This window comes from Adelges cooleyi, unplaced genomic scaffold (genome assembly GCF_023614345.1).
Source record: "Adelges cooleyi isolate 19-005CV unplaced genomic scaffold, UGA_ACOO_1.1 ACOO_flye_CR_arks_rails_tigmint_CR_PRNA_19, whole genome shotgun sequence".
NCBI lineage: Eukaryota > Metazoa > Arthropoda > Insecta > Hemiptera > Adelgidae > Adelges > Adelges cooleyi.
The window spans coordinates 371,583-396,411 of record NW_026095849.1 but is presented as its reverse complement, the minus strand read 5'-3'; the positions used below and the strand labels follow the sequence as shown (position 1 = coordinate 396,411).

General features: G+C 35.9%; 4 protein-coding genes and 1 long non-coding RNA gene across 5 annotated transcripts; 4 read left to right on the top strand and 1 right to left on the bottom strand.

Annotated features, from left to right (window-relative positions):
- Positions 1-3,737: 3,737 nt before the first annotated feature.
- LOC126833133 (uncharacterized) lies at positions 3,738-4,249 on the top strand. The gene is made up of 2 exons (XM_050564287.1): positions 3,738-3,865; positions 3,935-4,249. Exons 1-2 carry the CDS (start codon positions 3,743-3,745, stop codon positions 4,247-4,249), a joined length of 438 nt encoding a protein of 145 aa, XP_050420244.1. The 5' UTR covers positions 3,738-3,742.
- A 499-nt stretch (positions 4,250-4,748) lies between these two features.
- On the top strand, positions 4,749-5,152 carry LOC126833122 (uncharacterized). Its single transcript, XR_007684890.1, has 3 exons — positions 4,749-4,846; positions 4,912-5,017; positions 5,081-5,152. It is a non-coding gene; the product is annotated as an uncharacterized LOC126833122 (long non-coding RNA).
- A 6,933-nt stretch (positions 5,153-12,085) lies between these two features.
- Positions 12,086-12,658, top strand: LOC126833132 (uncharacterized). The gene has a single exon (XM_050564286.1). The coding sequence runs from the start codon at positions 12,086-12,088 to the stop codon at positions 12,656-12,658; it is 573 nt and encodes a 190-aa protein (XP_050420243.1).
- Positions 12,659-16,248: 3,590 nt separating this feature from the next.
- LOC126833115 (uncharacterized) lies at positions 16,249-17,477 on the bottom strand. The gene is made up of 2 exons (XM_050564274.1): positions 16,531-17,477; positions 16,249-16,438 (listed from the first exon to the last, which is right to left on the bottom strand). The coding sequence occupies exons 1-2, from the start codon at positions 17,325-17,327 to the stop codon at positions 16,255-16,257; spliced, it is 981 nt and encodes a 326-aa protein (XP_050420231.1). The 5' UTR covers positions 17,328-17,477; the 3' UTR covers positions 16,249-16,254.
- Positions 17,478-24,117: 6,640 nt separating this feature from the next.
- LOC126833118 (deoxyuridine 5'-triphosphate nucleotidohydrolase, mitochondrial-like) lies at positions 24,118-24,597 on the top strand. The gene is made up of 2 exons (XM_050564278.1): positions 24,118-24,337; positions 24,399-24,597. The coding sequence occupies exons 1-2, from the start codon at positions 24,118-24,120 to the stop codon at positions 24,593-24,595; spliced, it is 417 nt and encodes a 138-aa protein (XP_050420235.1). The 3' UTR covers positions 24,596-24,597.
- Positions 24,598-24,829: the final 232 nt, after the last annotated feature.

The window sequence follows — 24,829 nt, the reverse complement described above, 5'->3', positions numbered from 1 at the left end:
TTAGCCGATGTTTTCGAGTCATTTCGAAATCTTTGTATGAACACATTTCATCTTGATGCATCACATTATTTTACAGCTCCAGGATTCGCATTCCAAGCAATGTTGAAATTTACTAATGTTGAACTTGAAAGGCTAAAAGATTATGATATGCATCTCATGCTTGAAACCGGTATTCGCGGAGGTATCTGTAACAGTGTTAAACGACACGTAAAAGCTAATATCCCTAATGTCGAGGGAATTAATTACAATCCTGATAAACCCACGTCTTGGCCTACATATTTTGACTATGTAAACCTCTATGGGAAAGCTATGCTATCGGTTTTACCTTTTCGTAATTTCGAATGGTTAGAAGATTTATCATTAGATATTACAACAATACCAAACAATTCAAAGTATGGTTATATATTAGAAGTTGATGTTGATTACCCTGAGCATTTACACAATAATCATAACGATTTCCCATTTTTATCCGAATTTACATTCCCACCTAATTCAAAGGTGAAAAAATTGATGACTACTTTTAATCCTAAACGAAATTATGTTGTACATTATCGTTCACTGAAGCAAGCTATCGCAAACGGATTAGTTGTGACAAAAGTACATAGAATTGTTAAATTCGAGCAAAAGAAATGGATGGCACCCTACGTGAAACTTTGTACTGAAATGAGACGAAACGCAACAAATGAGTTTGAAAAAGCGTTTTGGAAACTCGCTATCAATTCTGTTTTTGGAAAATGTATGGAAAACGTGAGAAAACGTATGAATATGAAATTGGTGACAACTGATCGACAGGCACATCGTTTAATGATAAAACCTAGTTTTAAAGATCGTACAATTTATTCTAATAATCTAATGGCTATACACATGTTCAAGGAGAAACTTAAATTTGATAAACCCATATATGTAGGATTAGCTATTCTAGATATTTCCAAAACTGTTATGTATAATTTTCACTATAATGTAATGAAGCCTAAGTATGGTCGCAACATTAGATTATGCTACTCCGATACAGATTCCTTAATCTATGAAATTATTACAGACGATTTTATGACTGATCTCACAAATGATTTGTCACCATATTTCGATACATCAAATTTTCCCAAAGATCATCCATGTTTTTCAGAAAGGAGGAAGAATGTACCAGGTTACTTTAAAGATGAATTAAAAAGTTTGATTTTACTTGAATTTGTAACCTTGCGACCGAAACTGTATGCTTTTAATGTTGGAGGAAAGGAAACAAAGAAAGCAAAAGGAGTAAAAAAGTATGTGATTGAAAAAAATATGAAAATGGAACATTATATCAGCGTTTTAAAAGCATATTCTAGTCAAAACACTTTTAGTCAGAACAATACAATAACATATCAATCTATGAACACAATTCAATCAGAAAAACATCAAGTATATTCAAAAAAAATTTACAAACTCGCACTTAGTGCAAGCGATGACAAGCGAATAATATTGGAAAATGGGATAGATACAATAGCACATGGCCACTACAAATATTTATGAACATTATAAAATTTAAATATGTAAATAATTTTATATGTTAAAAAAATTATTTAAATAATTCTGTTATTTAGATGGCGCGATTCAACCGTTTCTTGGAAATTTTTCGAACATTCCGTTCACTCAATGTAACTGCAGCAATGCCTGGAGAATTAGCTCTTATTTTTATCTTTGAGACAGACGATGATTTTTATCAAACAATTGATGACGTTTCAGAAACAGATATCATACTATTTTATCATAATAGAGAGCTTGATGATGAAAAACTAAAAGAGATATTTCCATCGTTTGTACCAACGATAGATAATGGTGCCAAGTATGTAAATCCCATCGGTCATATACTTGATGGCAATGCACGTATTGTGCTACGCAAGTGGAGGAATGAACATGCAGGTGGTACATACTATGTTAGGAGAAGACCGGATTACGTAGTCATAAATGATATTTTGAAAATATTTCTACATCCATCCATTGAGCAATTCGATATGAATGCTGCAGTAACCATAAACGATAACGGTGAAGTTTTGTCTTTATTGGCATCAAATCCTACATTTAAACGTACTGTATGTGGTGGTCATAAAAAACTAAATATGTACCACTTTGAACGGATAGAGTCTACCATTTTTTCTAGACCGGTATTGGGTATTGTCAATTGCATCCATCATTCAACCACCAATAGAGATGAACGGGTACAAATGAAGTGTAGACTGGATAAAATCTTCCTCGCTGGCTCTGAAAGATCAGCATATAAACTACAAGATCATAACTGGTTTAACATTTTATATTAGTCAACTAGACACATAAATCTTTAATTTTTAAATATATTACTAAGTTACTATTTTTAATAGTTTAATATAAAGAAATTGTATTTTTTTTTTTTTTTAAATAAAAATTATTTTACAATATTTTCTGTTTTCACCCATGAGTTATGAGATGAATCTAGTCCTAAATACTTTACATACATTTTTCCTTTTGATCTTTTCAAGACAAGTTCTATAAGATATGTATCAGGGTAATTAGTCTTTTTAATTTCTTGCTCATAAAAACATCCTAAAATTAGCTCACCTTTCTCATCAGACAATTTGTAGGTTATAGGATTAGTATCTAAAATGTTGCTAATAGTAAAAATTTCTGTAGTCCAACTTGGCGTGTAAGATTTATTAAAAATGTGTTTATATTTTGATATTCTAACCTTTTCATTTAACTTAAATTTTGGTTTTTTCTCTAAACTTTTGCTAGAATAACTTTTATGTGTAACAGAATGAGGAGTTAATCTGGCTTCTTGTGGAGTACAACTAATTGTTCTGTGTCTACTATTATTATATCTGTTTACTAGTTTTGGTAATGCTTTTATCCAGTCCCAACGGCCTTGAGCTGTAAAATTTGTATAAATATAATTTTTTAAAGTTCTAATCACTCGTTCTACCATCCCCGCCTTGATACTACTATAAGTTGAATAATGTTTAATGTTATATTTTTTCATAATATTTTGAAATTTCTCATTATGAAATTCTAATCCAAAATCCGATTGAACAAATTTAGGCTGATGAGTTTTTAATATTTTCATCATCGCATCTTTTATAGTAATTGCTGATTTATTTTTTAAAGGTTCTAACCATACGTATTTAGTAAACGTATCAATAACAACTAAAATATATTTGAAACCACTATTTTTCCTCGAATGCGCCGAGTAGTTGGGTGAGGATCATCCTCTCTTATCAGTGATCCTCGAGGATGATCCTCCTTTATCAAAAAAAATTGTTATCAATTTTGTTATCAGGGATAAGAAAAAATTTGGCGGTAAAAATGTGGGTATCCATGTGGTATAACGGATTGTTATCAGTGATAAGAAAAAAATGTTGGTATCCAAGTGGTATAACGGATTGTTATCAGTGATAAGAAAAAAATTGGCGGTAAAAAATGATGTGGTATAACAGATTGTTATTAGTGATAAGAAAAAAATGTTGGTATCCATGTGGTGTGATAGATTTAGCTATAATGTGTTGTTAATAATACAACGGTCGTTTTGATGGCGTACTAGGCCCAGTTGACCAAAGTGAGCTGAGTCAAATATTACAGCTAAACTTTGGACAACTAAGTTTAGACAAACCATGATGCGTCCAATGATTATAATGCATAGACTGAGGGTGTACACAGCAGATGGTTGCAACAGCGCGCGCGCGGTTTATAAAACGATATGATTGGACAACGGTAAACGGATGATGCCTGTGTGGAAATGCGTATAAATACTGTAAAGAATACGGTACAAACAGTGACCAGTTCAGCGCACATAAGAAAACTTCCAGTGGTGGTGGTGGTTGTGATGAATAAAGCAAACTACAACAACAACAACGCAGAGGTGAGTGATAAAATAATAATAATAACTCGAATGTCGGTTGCATTATTATAGTTAAAACTTTTTCGACAGATGAATGTAATTACAAGCAACCTGCTCAATCAAAAAAGCGACGATTGGCTCAAGACGCATCGGCAGCATATATCAGAATTGCAGATTAACGTACCGTACAAAGTGTTGGGTTTCAAATCGGTGAAAACGAAATTTAGCAGTTTCACGCCGGTGGTCGTAGTGCAAATGGGCTTTGAAAAACCGTTGGAAGTGTATTTGCCACCGAGGTATGAAATGAGCGAAGACGAGATAAGAAGAGGCGTCGATCCGAATTTGAAACTACGATACCGTGGGAAAATGCCAGGGACTAACGTACATGATATTGTATTTGAATAAAAAAAAAAAATGTAATTTACAATCGTTGAATAAAAAATTGTGTGTGTACATCTTTACAAAACATTGTATTTTTGTTTTAAACCACCGAGTACTAGGTAAAAAATAATAATAATAATTTAACGATGCGATAGAACGTCCTATTCGGACCGGTGAGCGTGTATAACTGTAGGGGTCATCATCGTACGACATGTGTACAGACGTCGTCGGTTGATGCGTATGCAAAAAAAAAAACCAGGTGTCAGCAGTCCTATACGGACCGGTGAGCGTGTATAACTGTAGGGTCATCATCGGACGACATGTGTACAGCCGTCGTCGGGTGATGTGTATGAAAAAAAAAAACTAGGTGCCTGCGGGGTAAACATTGTACGACGACGATGCGAACACATACGTCTGATGGTTGTAATAGTAAATAAAAAAAACCGGTGCAGGTGGCCTGTAGACACACACAAACGCACGCTGAATGGTAAAAAAAAAGTATAATAACTCGACGTCTTAGTCTGATATTAGTCAACTAGAATATTGCATAATCCACTGACGCGTCGAAGACACAGTGTATCGGTGAATAAAATATGGAGAATATTAACTGGTTATTACAAGGTAAAGTATGAATAAAAGTCCGTAATTGTTTATGTTTTTTTTTTTATCTAACAATGATGTGTTAGTATACAACAATTTAGAAAACGGGGTTCAAATCGAAACCGTTAGCCCCGATGGACATGTATATCATATTCATGGTACTGGAGCTCAGCCAGTTATTATACTATTTAGGTAACGTCCGAAATTAATATTAATAAAAAAAGCGATTTTAATTTTATGAAACAATAATTTAAGAATGCGAAGGCGCCGCCGCCAATCGAACAATGAAGGATCGACGAACAATGATAGCAGCTGCGGCGGCAGCAGTAGCAGCAAGGCCAAGCAATAAGGTTACCGATGTAAAATTAAAAAATGTAATATTGGTTGCACAATAAATTATAAAATAAAATATCCGAGTTATTTGTTAACTTATCCTAAGCGTAGAATAATTAAAAAAATTACTAAAAGATAAAACAACGCCCGGTGTCCGTCAGGCACCTGCGATTGCATAAGGCAGATGAAATTGATGGTGCATCGAGTATTGCGGTTCAGGCAAACTGCGTGGATGGCTGAATTTATTCAATTCAACACGAGACTTCGGGCAAGCGCGCGCACAAAGTTTGAAATTGAACTAATTAAGTTTTTAACTAATTCAATATTCGGTAAAACCTTGGAAAACCCCGAGAAAAGAATAAATGTTAGACTCGTTAGCGATTGGGAAAATTTAAGGCAAAAACAGGGGGCCAGTGTCTTGATCGCAAAACCTACTTACGACAGCTGCACAATTTTTAACGACAACTTGGTCGCAATACAAATGCGGCGAACTGAAATTTGTTATGATCGGCCTTGTTATGTAGGTTTTGTGTGTTTAGAATTGGCCAAACTAATTCTCTACGATTTTCATTATAAATTTATTAAACAAAAGTACGGCGATAAAGCTGTGCTTTTGTACACAGATACTGACTCCCTGTATTACTCAATTGAAACGCCGGACGTGTACAAAGACATTCGGGATAATATAAATTTATTTGACAGCAGCAATTATCCACCCCAAAATAAATACAATATTCCGCTGGTGAACAAAAAGTGTTTGTACAAAATAAAAGACAAATTAGGCGGCACGTTGTTTTTACTTTTTATCGGCATTCGAAGTAAGTCGTATTATATTCGGGCTGACGGGGTGGGGGGTGAAAAAAAAATTCTGAAAGGCATTCAAAAGGCTGTCGTTCAGAAAACTATTGCCGAACACGATTATTTAAATTGCATATCACTCGAGAGTGTTCGGACTATGCGTAAAATGTGCTTGTTCAAATCGAAAAAGCACAAAATATACACGCAGATTGTATCGAAAGTAGCCATGACTCACGACGATGATAAGCGGTTCCAATTACCTGATAGTCATTACACTCTTCCGTGGGTCATTATTCTATTGTCGATGACGATGTCGAACTTATGGATGTCCAAACGGTTTAAAATCGCTAACGAGAAAAACATTTATTCTATAAACAACGGAACACGGAACGGTTTCGCGCGCGCGCACAGTACTGACGATCACACAGAAAAATAAATCTGGTCTGGTCACGCGACGCTCGCATCGGTGGTAGGTTCGTTCCTATAATAATAGTCTGGGTTGCCGCCGCCGCATCCGTGAAATAACACACACAGACTGGTTTTCAACCGACACACCCTCCGATTTGTATTACCTGTTTTGTTGTTGTCGGTAAATGTAGTCGTAAGATTTTGTGTATATAATTTGTACATTGTATACGGGCATGCCCGTAGAAAAAAAATAAAGTGAAATTTTTATTATGTGAAAAAATATTTTATATACTATACTATGTTGTTGTTGTTAAAAGGACAGGTGAATCTCACATGTAAAAAAAAAAAACGACTGGTTTTCGGTCGACACACACGATATTTATTTTATTATTCGTATAACGTTGTACAGACAATTTATATATTATACAGTATGCCCTTGTACCGTAGAAAAAATTAACTGAAATAGTTATACATATATATATACGTGTGTGTTGAGAAATAAAAAAATATTTTATGTGCTATAAATGTTGGTTGATATTATTATTATTAAATACACGAGATTACATAATTTGTGTGAAAAAAACTTAAAATAATTGTGGATTATCTAAAATCCATTGCCTCAGTGTCCAGACGAGGGCGCTGGTACAAATGGCAATACGCTTAATTTTGTGAAACGCACACTGATTGCATTGTCCATTTTGGGTTGACGCGGCGTTGACAAGTACATCACGTTTAGGACAACCCAATTGTTCTAAATCAATTATCTCGGTTGAAATGTATTTCGACAACAACCGTTTTTTCTGTCGTCCTTTGACAAACACCTAATCGTATCCGGCACAACACGATGTTAGTATAGATTGTAAGTCACTGTACGGTATGTATCCGTCAGAATAACGCAAACCGTGGAACTTAGTTTTCAACCAACGATTAACGCGATGACTTTTCGGAGTAAGCATGAAATTATCGGGCGGCAAGAAAATCCAATGTTTTACATCCGAAAATCCACGCACCGGCAATGCACTTAACTCTTTTATGATCAATTCGCAAGACTGATCCAAGCAGCATTGTGCGTCGAGTACCAAAGCTGACATTTTTACGACTGACTTGCAAAAGTTAAACAACGTCTTTCTCATTTATCCATGCGTTATGACTGTCGGTCAAACCGAGAAACTTAACGAAACACCTGTCACCGTTTCGACGCAGTATTTTTTCGACTAAATACGTGCCAGGGTAGTGCGTGCGTTGTAATTCTTCAGCAAAATAACTGCCTCTTATAGGCGTACCGTTTCTATCTTTTAATTTATACGTTACGGGCAATGTATTAGCTACATGCTCTACAGTAAAAAGTTCTGATGACCAAGAAACTTTATAAGATTTCCGGAAAATCATCGCATGCAAAGATATACGTACAACGTCGCCTACGGCGAATAATGCCGGTTTAGATTTTGGCTTAACTTGTCGAAAAAATTTGACTCTATGCGACGGCGAGCTTTGAGCTTCAGAGGGGGTCATGCGGATAGCCGAATGTTTGCGAGTATTATACAGCAAGACGATATCTTGTAGTATCGGTAGCCACACGGATGACCCGGCAGCGGTAAAATGTTGCCATAACATTCGTTTAATAGTCCGAATGAACCGTTCTACCGGCGACGCTTTGACGGGCGTGAAAGTCGAATACTGTTTGATATTATATTTTTTATACACTGCTCGGATATGTTTAGAATAAAATTCAGTGCCTCTATCACTAAAGAAAAGCTTACACGCTTCACCGTTTCGCTTTATAATCGCCTCAAGTGCGGCCGCCACAACCGGCCCGCTTTTATTTTTAATTGGTTCGCAAAACGCGAATTTAGTATACACGTCTACAATCGCTAAAATAAACGTGTAGTTTTTATTACCTCGTTTCTTGGACAGTGACCGGAGGTCGATGAGGTCAGCTGACCACAAATCAGACTTAAAATATGCAAAAATCGGGCGTCTTGGAAACACCCTGCGGGCTGGCTTATGTAATTCTGCTGCAATGCCAGCCCTGATCGAACCGGATGACATTGCTTTAATAAATAACACGGGCTTCACGTAATTGTTCGACACACGATAGTATTTCGGGGTAAACACTAGTGTTACCTGCGTTGAGAGAGCCGTGCAACAATGCTAATCGCTCAACGACTTCATTGATATCGTCATAATATACAAATTCTTTCAAACGATTTGAAACCGGTTTGAACGTAAGACCCCGGCCGACGACCGGGTCTTCAACAAGGTCCAGCTGGTTATCGGTAGGGTGCTCACTGTTTTCAACGTCTAGCGGGTCCACCTGCTGCTCGTCGGGGGGGTCACTGACCCCCTTTTCTGAGCGTCCGAGCGGACTGAGAGGGTCACTGACTTGCTTTTTTCCCGCGCGTTTGTCCGGGCTGACCGCTTCCTTTAAGAACGTATCTAGATTTTGTCCGCTTTTGGAAAATAACGGGCGAATAATATGTTTGTACTTGAACCCCGCGTTAGATTTCAATTTACCGTTGGCTTTCACGTGAGCCCGCGTATGTATTAAAAAGTTTCTATATTCTGATAAATCCTGAGTTGTTACAACGTCCATACGGGGGGTTGAACTAAAGACCAATTCTTGTAGACCTTTAGTAAATTTAGTAACGGGTAAACTGCCGACTTTAATATCATGTCCGTCGAGTTGAACTGTCTTATCACCCATCACCCAAGATCCGTCTTTCTGATATTTTACGCCATAAGACGGGCTGGATTCAGTGTAAAATTGGACGTCTGTCTCACTCACGATCGACTCGGAGTCGGTCAATGCACTCTGGTCTACTTGATCGTCGGGATGAGGTGGAGGGGGAGACGGTGTAGATACGACGTCGGTTGGTTTATTTAATTGAGACGCGATGTCTTCCAGTGGCCTTACTAACGCAGCTGCGTGTGTCCGTAAAAACTGGTTTGATTCGGACAAACCACGCCGCAAGGCGGCTAATTTCGTCTTGATATTTTTTTTAGCTTCAATAATTTCCCGTGTAAGCGTCACCGGGTGTTTGGCTGTTGCCCCACCGCCCACCATTGTGTGCGAGTGTGTGTGCTATTACCTGATGTTCACGGCAACTGAACGTTTACAACGGTTACACAATTATAACGATTTTTTCGATGCACCAGACCTTTTTATAAAAACGTCCATACCTTGCCTATACCGGCCCGCGTCTATAGGAAAGTCTTTGGCTATTGTTAAAAACCCGTACGGCCCAGAATTCCAGCACAAACCGCACATTTCTTTGAACTCGGCAAACGTAAAATTATCACCACAACAATGGTCGTCGAAAATATGTTTAATGTTCGTTTCGTCTTGTTTGTATACAATTATTAAGTTAGCGTTATCTCGGATAAGCTGCTTAGGGACCTTAGTATATGTTTGGGTCAAATAGAACGAGTCTAGATTGTTGTGTCGACCTCGGGTGAAAAAATGACTAATATTTTTTTGTTTTTTCGCCGACTACGTCGTCAAAGATGCAAACGCTAAAGTGTTTAAGTTCCTCGGGTGGCATTACGGCATCGTTTTCGGTGAAAATTGTCATGTCGACACCGCTTACGTCATTGATAATCGATTGTAAAAGTTGATACTTGGGTTGATTCGGGGTTTTCGTGTAAAGGTAAACATGTTGAAACTTTAAACCGTTAGGTGCCGTTAACAAGTTAAATAGTAAATTTGTTTTACCGCAGCCGCTAGCCCCGCACAAAATCGCTCTAGCGTTGTTCGCCAATAAAGCACCGTGTCGAGAGCGTAGCGCTGCTGGTGTAGGAAGTTCTATATTGCGTATAGGGAATCCGTCTTTCTGTTTGTTCAAAACAAACATCGTGGAGAGGGTGACTATAAATTGGCCGCGAAGCGTTGAAATCCGTTTAAACGTCGATATATCACCAAAGGTCACAGTTTAATAAACCTGCAGTGGATTGCTCAACTCATTTATAAATAATTTTCCGTGCAAAGTGTGCTGCTGCTTGAAAATTGTACCAGTTTGTACCGCGGCAAAATGAAACGCAAAAGACGTTTGGGTAGGGGCGTAAGCTTTAAGTCTTTAGTGTCAGCGGGTCGCCGTGCGATGCGCAAGGTATCCAGCAAAGACATAAATGTGCTAGTCGACGCCGGGCTTGCCGCAGCACAGAAAGCGCGCTCAAGAAGTAACCGAAAACCCAAAATCCCCCGCACAATTCGCGTGCCCAAACTGGGCGGTTTTCTACAGATCTTGCCGTTAATTACCGGATTAAGCGCGGCCGGTAGTTTAGCCGGAGGATTAACCGGGATTCTGAAGGCATATCGCGAAATCCAGCGCAGCAAGGACCAGGCCAGAGTCCCGGTAAAAGTCGGTGGAAATATTTATTTGCACGCTGGCAAAAAAGGCGGTGGATTGTATTTGAGACCGTATCGCGTGTCAAAAAACTAATTAAAGCGCTCTTGCCGAAAAAAAGGGCATTGAGCGATATCGATATTATAAAATACGCGTCAATTTTAGGATTACGTCACTTTCGCGGTGTGTTCAGTAGGGATACGTTGCCCGCATCTGGCCCACATCGATTCGAGTGTGCTGTGGTTAATCAAGCTTTGGAAATCGACCGGGGTACGCATTGGACTGCTTATTATAAATGCGACAAAGTTACTCATTATTTCGATCCATACGGCGATCTTACTCCTCCGCCCGAAGTGGAACGATATTTTCGAAATTGCCTGGTACTCTATAATTACGACCGCGTTCAAGAATACTCTACTTTCGTGTGCGGACAGCTGTGTTTAGAATTTTTATACGACCAACAAAATAATCGACGACAATGAACCGGTCATTCACACTGTCGTTTCAAGGAAAAAAGAGCGAAATGACTTGTACAATTTTCCCGCCTATAGAACTGCACGGACAAGCTGAAATAGCTCTGTTGAGTTTACAGGCTTACAGTTCGTACCCGAATATCCATGATGGAAATAATGTTTTACGCGTAATTATACCCGACGGAATAGCAAAACATTCCTATAAAAATGATTATATAGATATTACAGTCCCCGTCGGGTCATACGAGATACGCGACATTGAATCGTTTTTGCAAAATCAATTTAAAGAGCAATTACCGCCGGGCGACGGTATTTGGGTTACAGCTAACGCGACCAGTTTGAAAACCGAAGTGTCGAGTTCACGTGATATCGACTTTGACGTACCAAACTCCATAGCACCGTTTCTCGGGTTTGAAAAAAAACGGCTAAAATCCGAGCGAATACACGTTTCAGATCACTTGGCCGCGGTGAATTCATTGTTGTGTATTCGTGTCGGCTGTAGTATCGCCACGGGGGCTTATGTAAACGGCACCAACACCCATGAGATATACGAATTTTATCCTTCACAGCCGCCCGGGTATAAAATAACCGAATCCAGTTTACACTTGATTTATTACCCCGTTTTAGTAAGGCAAATCGATTGTGTAACGCTCACTTTGACCGATCAAAACGGTCGATTAATTGATTTTCGCGGTGAACCAATTTCGGTGAGACTACACGTTAGAACCGTATTATAATGGCTCTAGTGTTTTGTAAAAAGAATCGTAAACGTGCACCGTCCCAACAAAAAGTCTATTTTTCACCCGTTAAAAAGCGTCACGCTTTTAGCAAACCGAACAGTCGACCTTCAACTCGACCAGCGTTAACAGCAGACAGTGTTAAGACGTTAGCGCAATTAGGCTACAATGTCCGCAGCACTGCGAGACTCACTGGACGTAAATCAAAAGCCCGCGTTAGACGAGAGCATTACGAAACGACAGTATCACAGTTATCAGCCTTATTCTAACGTAGCTTTGGGCAATAACGACGAAATTCGAATCGCAATTAATCAACAGGATTTATACACTTTCCCGGCCGAATCATATTTATACATGCAAGGGACTATCAATAAACCGGCCACCGTAACGGAAGAAGTACTTTTTGTCAACAACGGCGCTATGTTTCTTTTTGACGAAATCCGTTACGAATTAAACTCTATTGAAATAGATAAAATTAGAAACCCGGGCATCACGACTACGATTAAAGGATATATTTCAATCCCGCACGGTTCAGTGCACCGTTATCAAAACGCCGGTTGGGATAGCGATGGTAATAAAACCGGTACCTTTGAACTTTGCATACCCTTGAGTCATATTTTCGGGTTCGCCGAAGACCATAGAAAATTGATTATTAACGCCCGGCAAGACCTAATTTTGCATCGAGCCGCGTCGGATGTAAACGCGCTGAAAACGGCAAAGGCCGGTGTACTGTTACACTGAATAAACTACTGTGGAGAGTACCACACGTACACGTTAGCGATACCGTGCGGCTGAAGCTATTGAAAACCTTGGACTCACGCCGATCGCTTTCGATCGGCTTCCGCAGCTGGGAATGTTTTGAATACCCGCATCTGCCGAGGACGACTAAAGTTTCTTGGGCCGTTAAAACCTCATCGCATACCGAAAAACCTCGGTACGTCGTGATAGCTTTTCAGACTAACCGGAAAAATAATATCGCTGCGGATATGAGCAAGATTGACCATTGTTCGATAACCTCACTGAAAGTTTTTCTAAACAGTGACAGTTATCCGTATGACCCACTATCTATCGACTTTTCTACTGATAAATACTCAGTTTTATACGACATGTACGCTGCTTTTCAAGAATCATATTACTCGGGTGACAGATCTGAAAATTCGCCTTTGCTGTCAAAGGCCTTGTTCAAGTCAGAAGCACCCATTTTCCTATTTGACGTTAAATTAGCACAAGAGGCTGTGAAAACTACGACGTCAGATTTACGTTTGGAGATTGAATCGAGTATAAATATACCGGAATCAACATCAGCTTTTTGCCTTGTGTTACACGACAAAATGTTTGAGTATAATCCGTTAAGCGGCCAAGTTAATAAACTCCTATAGATTTAACACCAATTGTACATACGTTTACCGTATACAGAGACCAGATATTAAATTTAAGTCAGCACCTTTTTTTTTTGGTTTAGCAAAATATATCAACATAAGGTATGTGTAATAAAATTATCCAACACAATTGTTCGATGAATGGTTTTTTTTTTTTTATTAATAATAAATATATACATTTTTTTTACAAATGGCATTTTTTTTTTTTTTTTAATTTAATTTTCGCCTAGCCGACGGGTTTTTTCTATTTATTAGCCTGGGCTGAGCTGCTGTTTGTTGCGCCTCGTCCGATGAAACAGCTTGTTCAATTTGCTGCTCCAACTGCACAACTTCATCATCCAGGCCCCTGGCTTGGCTGGGGTCAAAATCTGGACTCGGAGGGCTGGGCGATATATTACCAGTAGCAGCAGCACCATCAGCGTCAGCAGCAGCAGCATCAGCAGTAGTAACGGCAAACGGGTCTTCTTGATCTGTATTTAAAATATATATTTAGATTCTCAGAACGTATAATTATATGTTTTTTTGTTTACCAAATATCGCATCGATGGTTGCCTGCTCATCATTTGGTTGGATTGTTGATATGCTGGGAACATAATCCCATTCTTCGGCTGTAGTGCAAAAAAAAATTAATTATACCCTATTTCAGTACTCTTTATCGGTTTATAACTCACCAAATACTTTTTCTAAAACGCCCTGATCTTCCAAGTAAATAGGCTGCCTCTCGACCACATCATCATCATCCGAGTCATCGCAGAGGTCAATTATTCCCGAAGAAATATCCGACCCCACGCCTGACTCGGCAAACATGTCTGGTGAGTTTGTTGAAAAAGATAGCTCTATTGGCCGAGCATACTCTTCGTCATCGGTCTAAACATCAACCATAAAGTTCATCAAGCTGTTTATATTAAAATACGTTTGTACTTACGCTATAGTCGTCAAAGTAATTTCGGCGCCTCCTGTATCTGTGTGGCGTGTCGCTTTCGTCAGACATTGTTGAAACAAACTGTACGTCATTCGACCGTTTTCGCCAGTTATATAGCGCATTTTTTTAGCCATCTGCTCGTGACAAAAAAATTAACCAAACAAAAGTGAAATTTTTACTATGCTATAAATTTTTTTTTAACGGACAAATGCAAAATTTCATGTTTATTGCGTTATCGGTGCCCCCGAATAATTATCAGGTTCACCGTCTTGAGACACGAGCCGGCTGATGTAATATTTCACCTGGTCGCAATTTTGTTCAGACCACTTTTTAATTAGGTTTAAATTAATTGTAACCCGCAACGGACATTGTTCACAGGCGTCGTGAATTTCATAGCAGTCGTAACATCTGCCGTCGTTGTCGGCCGCACCGTGACCAGGAGGCCCGAATCGTTTGCCACACTTTGTATTGTATTCCGGGCGGGTTTGTAAAAACCCGATTAGCGGGCAACCTATTTGATCAATACAGTAAACTTTAAATTCGTCCGGCAGTAATCGCCTGAGGAAATCGCGTTTTCGACAATCCGTCGTGAATACGGTTACTTTACAAACTCCTATTGCAGGTGTCAAATTCCACCTGATTGACCGTTTTGCGTGCTCCAGACTACCGTATTTAAACGTCGTTGCGAAAGTCAGGTTTTCAAACAACGCTATTATTTGAAGGTTACAAAAATTTGGAGTGGTATTCCCGCAAAAAAAATCAACAACACTGTACTCTGTGAATATCATAATATTATTCAACGCCGCCGCCGCCGTTATTATCGCCTCGAACGTTTTCCCACTACTAACACGACTTTGCACTCACTTTTAACCATCTGCCTGTCAGGTGTACTCGCACGGCACGACGTACAGTAGCACCCTCGAGTGTTTAGCATACCGACAGCACCAGGTGGTTTTTTGCCACCGGCCGGAATGCGAAAATTATTCAAACTGCTTTGCCGGTAACCGTAGCTCTCCTGACCGGTTGATTTATTCACTGTTAAGCCAAAAATTCCGAGGATCAACTTTTTTATTCTTTACCACCCAAAAACACTTGGGTGTGTTGTTCTGTATTTGCTAATAAGGACTAATTTCAAAATTGGTGGGAGAGAATTTTTCTCTGAAATCATCGGGGGGCCCCGATTCAGAGATCAGTTTTTAGTTTCAGTATAGTATCAGCAATAATGGACGCATCCCAGAAGCGACGTGCTATCCAGTGCTTGGCCGACGGTAAGTTGCAATTTTTTTTTTCAATGTTTTCAATTTTAATTTCGATTGAACATTTTTTCAATTTTTTTCCCTTTAGGTTACAAAGGCCTTTATGCGGGCATTCGCATAGAGCTGGAAATGATGGGAACAAACTTCCTCATAGTCGGGCAGTCGCCGCCGGGGGTAAGTCATTTTTTTTTTATCTATTTTCTTATAATTAATATTTTTCTTCTACGCTATACAGAGGAGTTACCGGCGTTGGTTACCGCAGACTGGGGTATTCACTCCACCCAGCCTGCTCAAGACGGCCCGACAACTAGTGATCAGCCGCCGTCGCCACCATCGGCTTAACGCCCCCCACACACCGATGTCCATAGCCATTTTTTTTTTTTACAATATTCGTATTATTTTTTTTAATATTATTATTATATTATTATTATTATAAGTAATGCTTTAATCATTTTTTTGATATCAACCGGATAAAGGTAACCAACACTTTTTTGTAAAAGGTATATATACTTCATTTATTGTGATACAGGTAAACAATTTTTTTTTTTTACAAACTATTGCAATGGTTTTAGATAATTAACAGGCTAGTCGTATAACAGATATTCTAAAAAATATTTTATCAATCGAATAAAAAAACAAACACACCAATGCACATCCGTCCAATGGTCTGACATATTGTTTTGAATTTTTTTTTCAAATAACGTGTTCCATTTCTACATCGCCCACTGTGTTGGCCACCGCGACCAGTTGAGTTGTTGCAGCTGCCCTGTAAACACGTTATTATTTTAGTTTAATATATATTTCCAACATTCTTAATTTTACATACTTATCAATTTGTTCAATAAGTTTGCTCACATCAGTCAAATGATCCCGTATTTCCTTTTTCTCTTTGTTTCCCTCTTTGCTTTGGTCGGCTGCGTCGCCGTCGTCGTCACCGTCGTTGTCGTCACCACTTTTCCACATCCTGTAATACAATTAATTATTTACAATACTTTCATCGAAACATCATCAGCAGCAGCAGCAGCAGCAGCAGCAGCCGAAAGAGAGAGTCATTACCCTTCATAATCCTCATCGACTACGTCGTCAAACAGTCGTTGAAAGTCCCAGCTATGGATTGGCGCGTTCTTTGCTTTTGCTTCTAAGCTTTGCGGTGTCGATTCTTCCGCGGATAAAGACCGTAAGTACTCGTCCCATATAAATGCCACTATTCGCTGGTGATCGTAAATCAAAAGCTCCTTGTACAACGGATGTTTTTTTCTCGGCATTAGGTTAATCGGCCAATTTATTATTATATTGTATACACCCTGGATGGGCGCGGTTAGATATCTTATAATAACCTCGGTTCTTATAACGTTTATTAACGATTTACATTGGTCAGTTAACATTTCACTAATTACCGATTTTTCCGTCACTGCCCGACGCATTATTTCACGTTGCCGTTTAATCGACGTCAAATTATCCTTAGTCAATGATATTCGATTACCAGCGTATTCGATCACCATATACGAGTTTGAAAAACAACGCGTTTTTTTAATAGCCAGCCCCGGTATGGGGATTACCGCTCTCTTACCGTCGTTGCCAGTATCGTCAGTCATAATTTTAATAAGATTGTCCAAAGCGCCCAACAATCCGATAAACTTATCGTGCTCCATACACAAACACGCTGTAGCACATACTATAAGTATTGCTTGTTTGTACGCACTGTTCTTTTGTGACCATTCGCATCCGATGTGAATAAATTTTCTCTCGTTCAGGTTAACCGTAAACACCGCAGCCGATATCAACTGAGTATCAACCGTGTTGATATGCCTTCTCGGCAAAATTCGTAGTTCTTTTTTCCCGTAGCCACTCATAGTACACACACGCACGCGATATCACTTCACAACTAGATAACCGTTCCACAAGAACTCTTCACGACGTACTACTGGTGGACCCATTTAAAAGACCCCTTTTATGTATCTATACGTTGCATCCAACAGCCAATGATATTACAGTCTGTGTCCCGCGCAAATGCATTTCTCTATTTTGTTGTCAGCTGCTGCTGCTGCTGCCGCTGATATTTATCATTATTCAACTACACTAAAATGGCGCGCTTTTTTTATTCGCTATCATACCTCCGAGGATACCTTCACAGTACAATTCTTATCACTAATAACAATCTGTTATACCACATGGATACCCACATTTTTTACCGCCAAATTTTTTCTTATCACTGATAACAATCTGTTATACCACTTGGATACCAACATTTTTTTTACCGCCAATTTTTTTCTTATCACTGATAACAATCCGTTATACCACATGGATACCCACATTTTTACCGCCAAATTTTTTCTTATCACTGATAACAAAATTGATAACAATTTTTTTGATAAAGGAGGATCATCCTCGAGTATCACTGATAAGAGAGGATGATCCTCACCCAACTATATACTACTCGCCTGCATATCCATTAAATCAATTTGCCAAAGTTCATCCATGAACCTTGTAATAACTTTACGTCTTGGAAATATTTTTCTAGCTGGTCTATGTAATTCGTTGGCTATATCTCTTAAAGAAGTCATAATAGATTAATATGTAAACTAGTTGAAATAATTTTTTTTCTATCACCTTAATTTTTATTACATTATTTTACAGTTCATAATGATTTGTATCAACGACCAACAATTTATAAACCAAACTATTTCTAATTATAACTTGGAAATGATAATATGTTGCGACTATGTTCCTTGGATCCCGGACCATTTAAAACATAAAGAGAAAATCGAGCTGATTAAAGAATATTTTAAGGAGTTGAAGATAGAAGATAGGGATGATGTTGAAGAAGATGAACAAATTGATTATTGGTAATATAAAAAAATGTAAAACATCTTCTATTTTTTAAACCATATATTAAAATATTATATGTATAGAAAGGATTTATTGAATCAAAAAGAGGATGAAGAAGAAGAAGAAGTACAATTAAGCTGGGAAGAGATAGATGAATGGGTGGATACTATAATTAAAAAATATGATTTATTAATAATTAATTCTAAAAAAATACCACTTCTTTTTTTTAATTCAAATTTAAATTCATTAAAAAAATACTTTTTAGAAGACAGTAGAAATAATTGTATAGAGGAGGAATGGTAATGTTTATATATTTTTTTTTTTTTTAAATTAAACAATAATTTTTCGTTCACGAAGTTCTTCAATTATTGATATTATTTCATTACTTACACCTGTATTCCCAGCCTCTTTAGAAGCCATTAAAAGAGCAAGCCTAGACACTAATTCATTTGGATTATCATAATAAATGATTTGTGTATTAGGTTGTACATTCTTATATAATATACCAGATCCTTCTTTTGACTTAAAATCGTCTGACTTTTCTAAGTCAGTAGGTTTTTCAAATGTGATTGGATCTTTTGAATGAGCAGCTTCCGCTGCCTTTGAAGCTATAAAACTGACATCAAGTTTCGCTCTTTTTGTTGTCTTCAATTGTAACATTTTTTCAGTATAATATGGCTTAACAATAAAAGTCCATTTATAAGATTGGCTAGATTTAGGTCCTCCGTTAACATTTAAGTGAACCTCTGTAGCATCTAATATTTTGTAATACGATTTAAAATCCTGACGTGTAGTTAATTTAGGGTTTTTTTCTTAAAGTAACGACCATAGACCTGGGGTCCAATCATAGTCTTTGTCTGCTAATAAATTTTATTGTTGGCAATGAATACTGGGAAATTACCAATTTTTAGTTGATTATCAATATTATCATAACGCATACCATAAGATGGATCATATGATCTTCTATTTGGAGGTAACTTCATAAAATTGTGTTGAATTCATATAATTGAGGATCAGCGTTTTCCTCATTTGTTGTAACAGATAATTCCTCATCAATAACATTATTCATTTTATTGTCATTAACTAGCATATTAAGTGGTTCTATAATCGGTTTAAATGTTTCGTTAAATGTATATTCAGAATCTAAAACACCGCGCTTTAACTCCATAATTTTCCGCTTAATATTATTTTTTGATTCTACCAAATTGTTAAGTAATATTTTGTTTTCTGACATTTTAGCAAACTAAAAAATATTTCAGTTTACACCAAGCTTATATAGACATCAAAACCACGTCTGTACCGACCATCATTAACATTTCTAGTTTTATCTATAACAAGAAAACCATATTTTTCATAGCCCCAACAATAAATACACATTTTTTGAAAATCTAGATAATCCATATCAGTTGAAATATGATCATTAAATATATGTCTTAGATTACGTTCGTCTTGTTTGAACACCACTAATAAATTACAGTTATCGCGTACCAATCGTTTTAAAACTTTAGAATAACTTTGAACTAAAAAGAAAACTGAATTAGCACCAAAATGTCTCCCCATACTAAAATAATCTTGAATGGGTATTTGAGTATCACACAACACATCATCAAAAATAAAAATAGAATTTGGATTCGTTATTTGTGGTTTAACTACTTCTTCAGCTTCCGTAAAAATAAACAGCTTCACTCCTTCTAGACCATCAAAAATTTGTTTCAATAAAATATATTTTTCTTAATTAAGCGTTTTTGTATACAAATAAACGTTTTCAAATTTTAAACCATTTATATGTGTAAGAAGATTAAACATTACATTTGTTTTACCAGAGCCACTAGATCCAACAATAATACATCGGATACTATCTGGTAGTAAAGGTCCATGTCTTGAGATTGCTTTATTAGAAATTTCTGTGTCTATATTTTTAATATTTAATTTACTATTCTGTTCTATAAAACGCATTTTTTTTGTATATATAATAGTTGTGAACTAAGAAAAAATACTTAGTATATATAGGAAATGCCAAGAGTGCAAAAGTGTATAACCGGTAAAGGTCTCGTTAATACACTAATAAATAAACTTCCGTTCGAAGCACATTTACCAGGTTATAAATATTGTGGACCTGGAACAAAACTTGAAAAAAGATTGGCTAGAGGTGATAAACCTATAAATCTTCTTGATGAGGCTTGTCGTGACCACGATATAGCGTATTTAAAAAATAAAGACGTAACAAACCGTAATTTAGCTGATAAAAAATTAGAATTTCAAGCGTGGGATAGGGTGAAAGCAAAAGATAGTTCATTCGGGGAAAAAGCTGCAGCCTACACCGTTACTAACATTATGAAAGCTAAACGTAAAATTGGTATGGGTTGTTGCAAAGCTAATAAAGGTGGTAAATTAGTTGGAGCAGTAAGAAAAAGAATATCTCGAAGAAAGTCTAAAAAAGTTAGAAAAATTAAGGTACCAAATCAAAGGGGTTCTGCTATACCTTTGATACCAATATTTGCAGGACTTTCAGCCCTCGGTAGTCTTGCGTCTGGTGCAGCAAATATCTATAAAGCTGTTAAAGATTCTAAAACTGGACAAACGAAAAAAATTGGTAAAGGCTTATATTTGAATGTTCGTAATGGTAAAGGTTTATACTTAGACAAATCAGGTTTAGGTGTGAAGAAAAGAAGAAATATTAAGAAAAAAAAAACTAATTACTATGCTACCTAATAGACCTCTTTCCTCTCAAGACATTATAAAACATGTTGCACAATTAAAAATTCCACATTTCCGTGGTGTATTTTCACGTGACAGCTTACCAAAAACTATTTTTGAAAACGAATGTGCGGTTATTAACCTTGCTGGAATAAGTCAAAAAGGATCGCATTGGGTTGCTTACTTTAAAAAATATAACAACATATGGTATTTTGATAGCTTTGGTAATTTACCACCACCAATTGAACTCCAAAATCGTTTTAAAGGGTACAATATTTTATATAATTACTCAAAATATCAAAATTATAATACATTTATTTGTGGTCATTTATGTATTGATTTTTTACAATGTATGAATCAACAACAATAAGTTTATCAGGTAACACTACAGAGTTATCAACAAATTTTTTTCCATCACTAACTATAGCTGAGGACTCAGAAATAGCATTATTAAATCTTCAGACATATAATTCTTTTCCTAATATTAATGAAAGCAATAATAAATTGAGAATAATTATAAAGAACAATACAATATTAAATAAACGCGATGTTCCTGTAAGCAGTAGTTCTTCACTAGAATCAGATAAGAATGCTATTGATCATAATCCAAGACATTTATCTAAATATTTCACGGAATCATATACGAGTAATATTAATAAATCTTCCGATTTTTTCTCAAAAAGTAATGAACACATTCTGAGTGAACAAACGGATAAAGAAATCTTAAAGCTTGAAATAGAACCAGGGTGTTATGAACTAAGTCAAATAAATGAATATATTAAAAACATGATTAAAAAAACCCATCCAAATATTGTATTTAGCATATTTCCAAACATCAATACATTTAAATCATATGTTTACTGTTCTGAAACAATCGATTTCACTTGATAATAGTTTAAGACATGTTTTAGGATTTGATGAAGTGGAATTAGAACCGAATAAATTACACGAATCTCAAAAAACTGTTAATATTAGTATGATTAATTCAATAAAAGTATTATGTAGTATTGCTCAAGGATCATTTGATGGTAACAAACCCTCACACTCAGTCTATGAGTTTTACCCTACAGCAGTACACGGATCAAAAATTGTTGAAGCACCTAGCAACTTAATATATTATCCATTGATAACAAATGAATTAAATAATATAACGGTAAAGTTAGTTGATCAGGATCAAAGACCACTAAAGAATTTAGGTGAAAAAATTACAACAGTTTTTCATATTAGACGGTACGGTTCATAAAATGGGGTTGAAATTTTTTAATTTCCAAAACAAAATATTAGATTTAAAGGAACCGTCACATAAAAAATCTTCCATTCCCAAAACGAAATCTAACCGAGCAACAAGGAGAAAAACAAAAATAAATCTTACGTCAAAAAATAAAAATATTTAAGACAACTTGGATTTGAATTAAAAAGTAATCGAAATGCCTGAAAATGATATTTTGGAAGTTGATATGGGTTATGTGTCAGATTCGAAAATAACTAATTTTGATTTTCACTCATATATTCCTTATACTAAAGCTTTTAATAATAATGATGAAATTAGGATATGTGTACAACAAACTGATGTATACCCATATTTACATGAAAGCTTTTTATACATCGAAGGCGACATTGAAGATAAAGATAAAGTAAAACTAGGTAATAATGGATTATCTTTTCTTTTTGAACAAGTTCGTTTAGAATTAAATGGTATCGAGATAGATAGTTCACGAATGTTAGGTATTACAAGTTCTATCAAAGGATATCTTTCAAGTACACCAGATAATTATTATTGTTATGAAAATGCTGGATGGACTTTCAAAAATAGTTCATCCATATCAGACACAAATGGTCATTTTACAGCATGTATACCACTAAAATACTGGTTAGGCTTTTTTGAGCATTATAGAAAATTTTTATTAAATTCACGAATAGAACTCATATTAACTAGATCAAATAGTGATTTAAATGCATTGATTAAAAAAAGTGATGATGCAACTACAGGTAGTGTGAATATTAAGAATATTGTTTGGAAAGTTCCTCATGTTAGTGTTGATGATAGCCAGCGTCTAAAGTTAATGAAAATAGTTGAAAAAGAAAAACATTTGTTTATACCATTTAGATCATTTGAAACATATACTTACCCTGAACTCGGAAACACGAAAAATGTACTATGGAATTTAAAAACATCAACGAAATTGGAAAAACCTCGTTATATCATTGTAGGCCTCCAAAAAAATCGTAACAATTCAATAACTGCAGACAAAAGCGAATTTGATCATTCTAAGTTGAAAAATATTAAAGTGTTTCTGAACTCAAATGTTTATCCTTATGATAATTTAAATTTAGATTTTACGCACAACGATTTTACATTATTATATAATATGTATACATCGTTTCAAGAATCATATTATGAAAATGGACTTCGAAATCCGATACTAAGTCCAAAATTGTTTTTATCAAATGCTCCAATTATTGTTTTAGATGTTAGTAAACAAAACGATTCTGAAATTTCTTCTACAATTGACTTACGTTTAGAAATAGAAGCTGATGATAATTTAGCTGGTGTTAGTGCTTATTGTATGTTAATACACGACCGCATAGTTGAGTATTCGCCATTTACCCGAGAAGTGCGTAAACTCGTATAATATAGTTTTTTTGTTTTGGTTTTAGTATATAAGAAGTCCTTGTCACTGTTAAGATCTCTATTTTTAAATTAATAATGGATTATTTTGGTCATCATATAAATCATTTCAATGATATCGGAGTTGGTAAATATTTAAATTCGAAATTAATTGATTTGGAAAATAGTATAAAAAATTCTATCTTAGAAACTCAGACTGGTTTAAAAGATAGTTTAGAAAAAAAACTAAATACACATAATGAATCAATAACTAATGTTTCAAAAAATACAATAGAAACAATAAAATCTGAATTAAATAACTCATTCAAAGAATGTATCACTAGTTTGGAAAATAAAATAAATATGACGTTAATGAATGATGAATTAGAAAAAAAATTAGAAAAAAGTTTAGACAAAAAAACGAATGATGCTATGATAAAATTAGTAAATGAAGCTAGGGTTAAATTAAATAAAGATTATTATGAATTAATGATTGTTTAAAACTTTAGATGCTTTTATTTTCTAAATTAACCGATAAAGCATACACGCCGATTAGAGGAAGTCAACATGCGGCTGGATACGATCTAAAAAGTGCATACCAATATATTGTAGTAGCACATGGAAAAGAATTGATTAAGACCGATCTACAAATTGTGGTACCACATAGTACATATGGAAGAATTGCACCGAGATCAGGATTAGCATGGAAACATTTTATTGATGTTGGAGGTGTGCTTATAAAATCTAATCACTAAATAAAATGTTATATATTTTTTTTTTAAAATCCTAGCTGGAGTAATTGATCAAGATTACCGCGGAAACGTTGGTATTCTCCTATTCAATCATTCTGATGTAGACTTTATCGTTCAACGTGGAGATCGAGTAGCACAACTAATATGTGAAAAAATTGTGTATCCAGAACTCAGGGAACTTCGGTCATTAGATGAAACTGATAGAGGAGAAAAAGGATTCGGTTCTTCAGGATAATTTTCATGTGTGTTAGGTAGAACTTATGTAATTTAAAATTAATTTAGCTTTGAATAATAGAGACAAAAAACCTTTATGTAAGTTTATTTTACACTATACAGATTGATAAATCATGAAATATTAAAATTATTATGATTAATAAAAGGTATTATACTATATAAAGAGATGTTGTTATTCATTTCTAGTTTAATTTACTACAATTTGTAAAAATGGGCGGTAAAGCCCCAAATTACT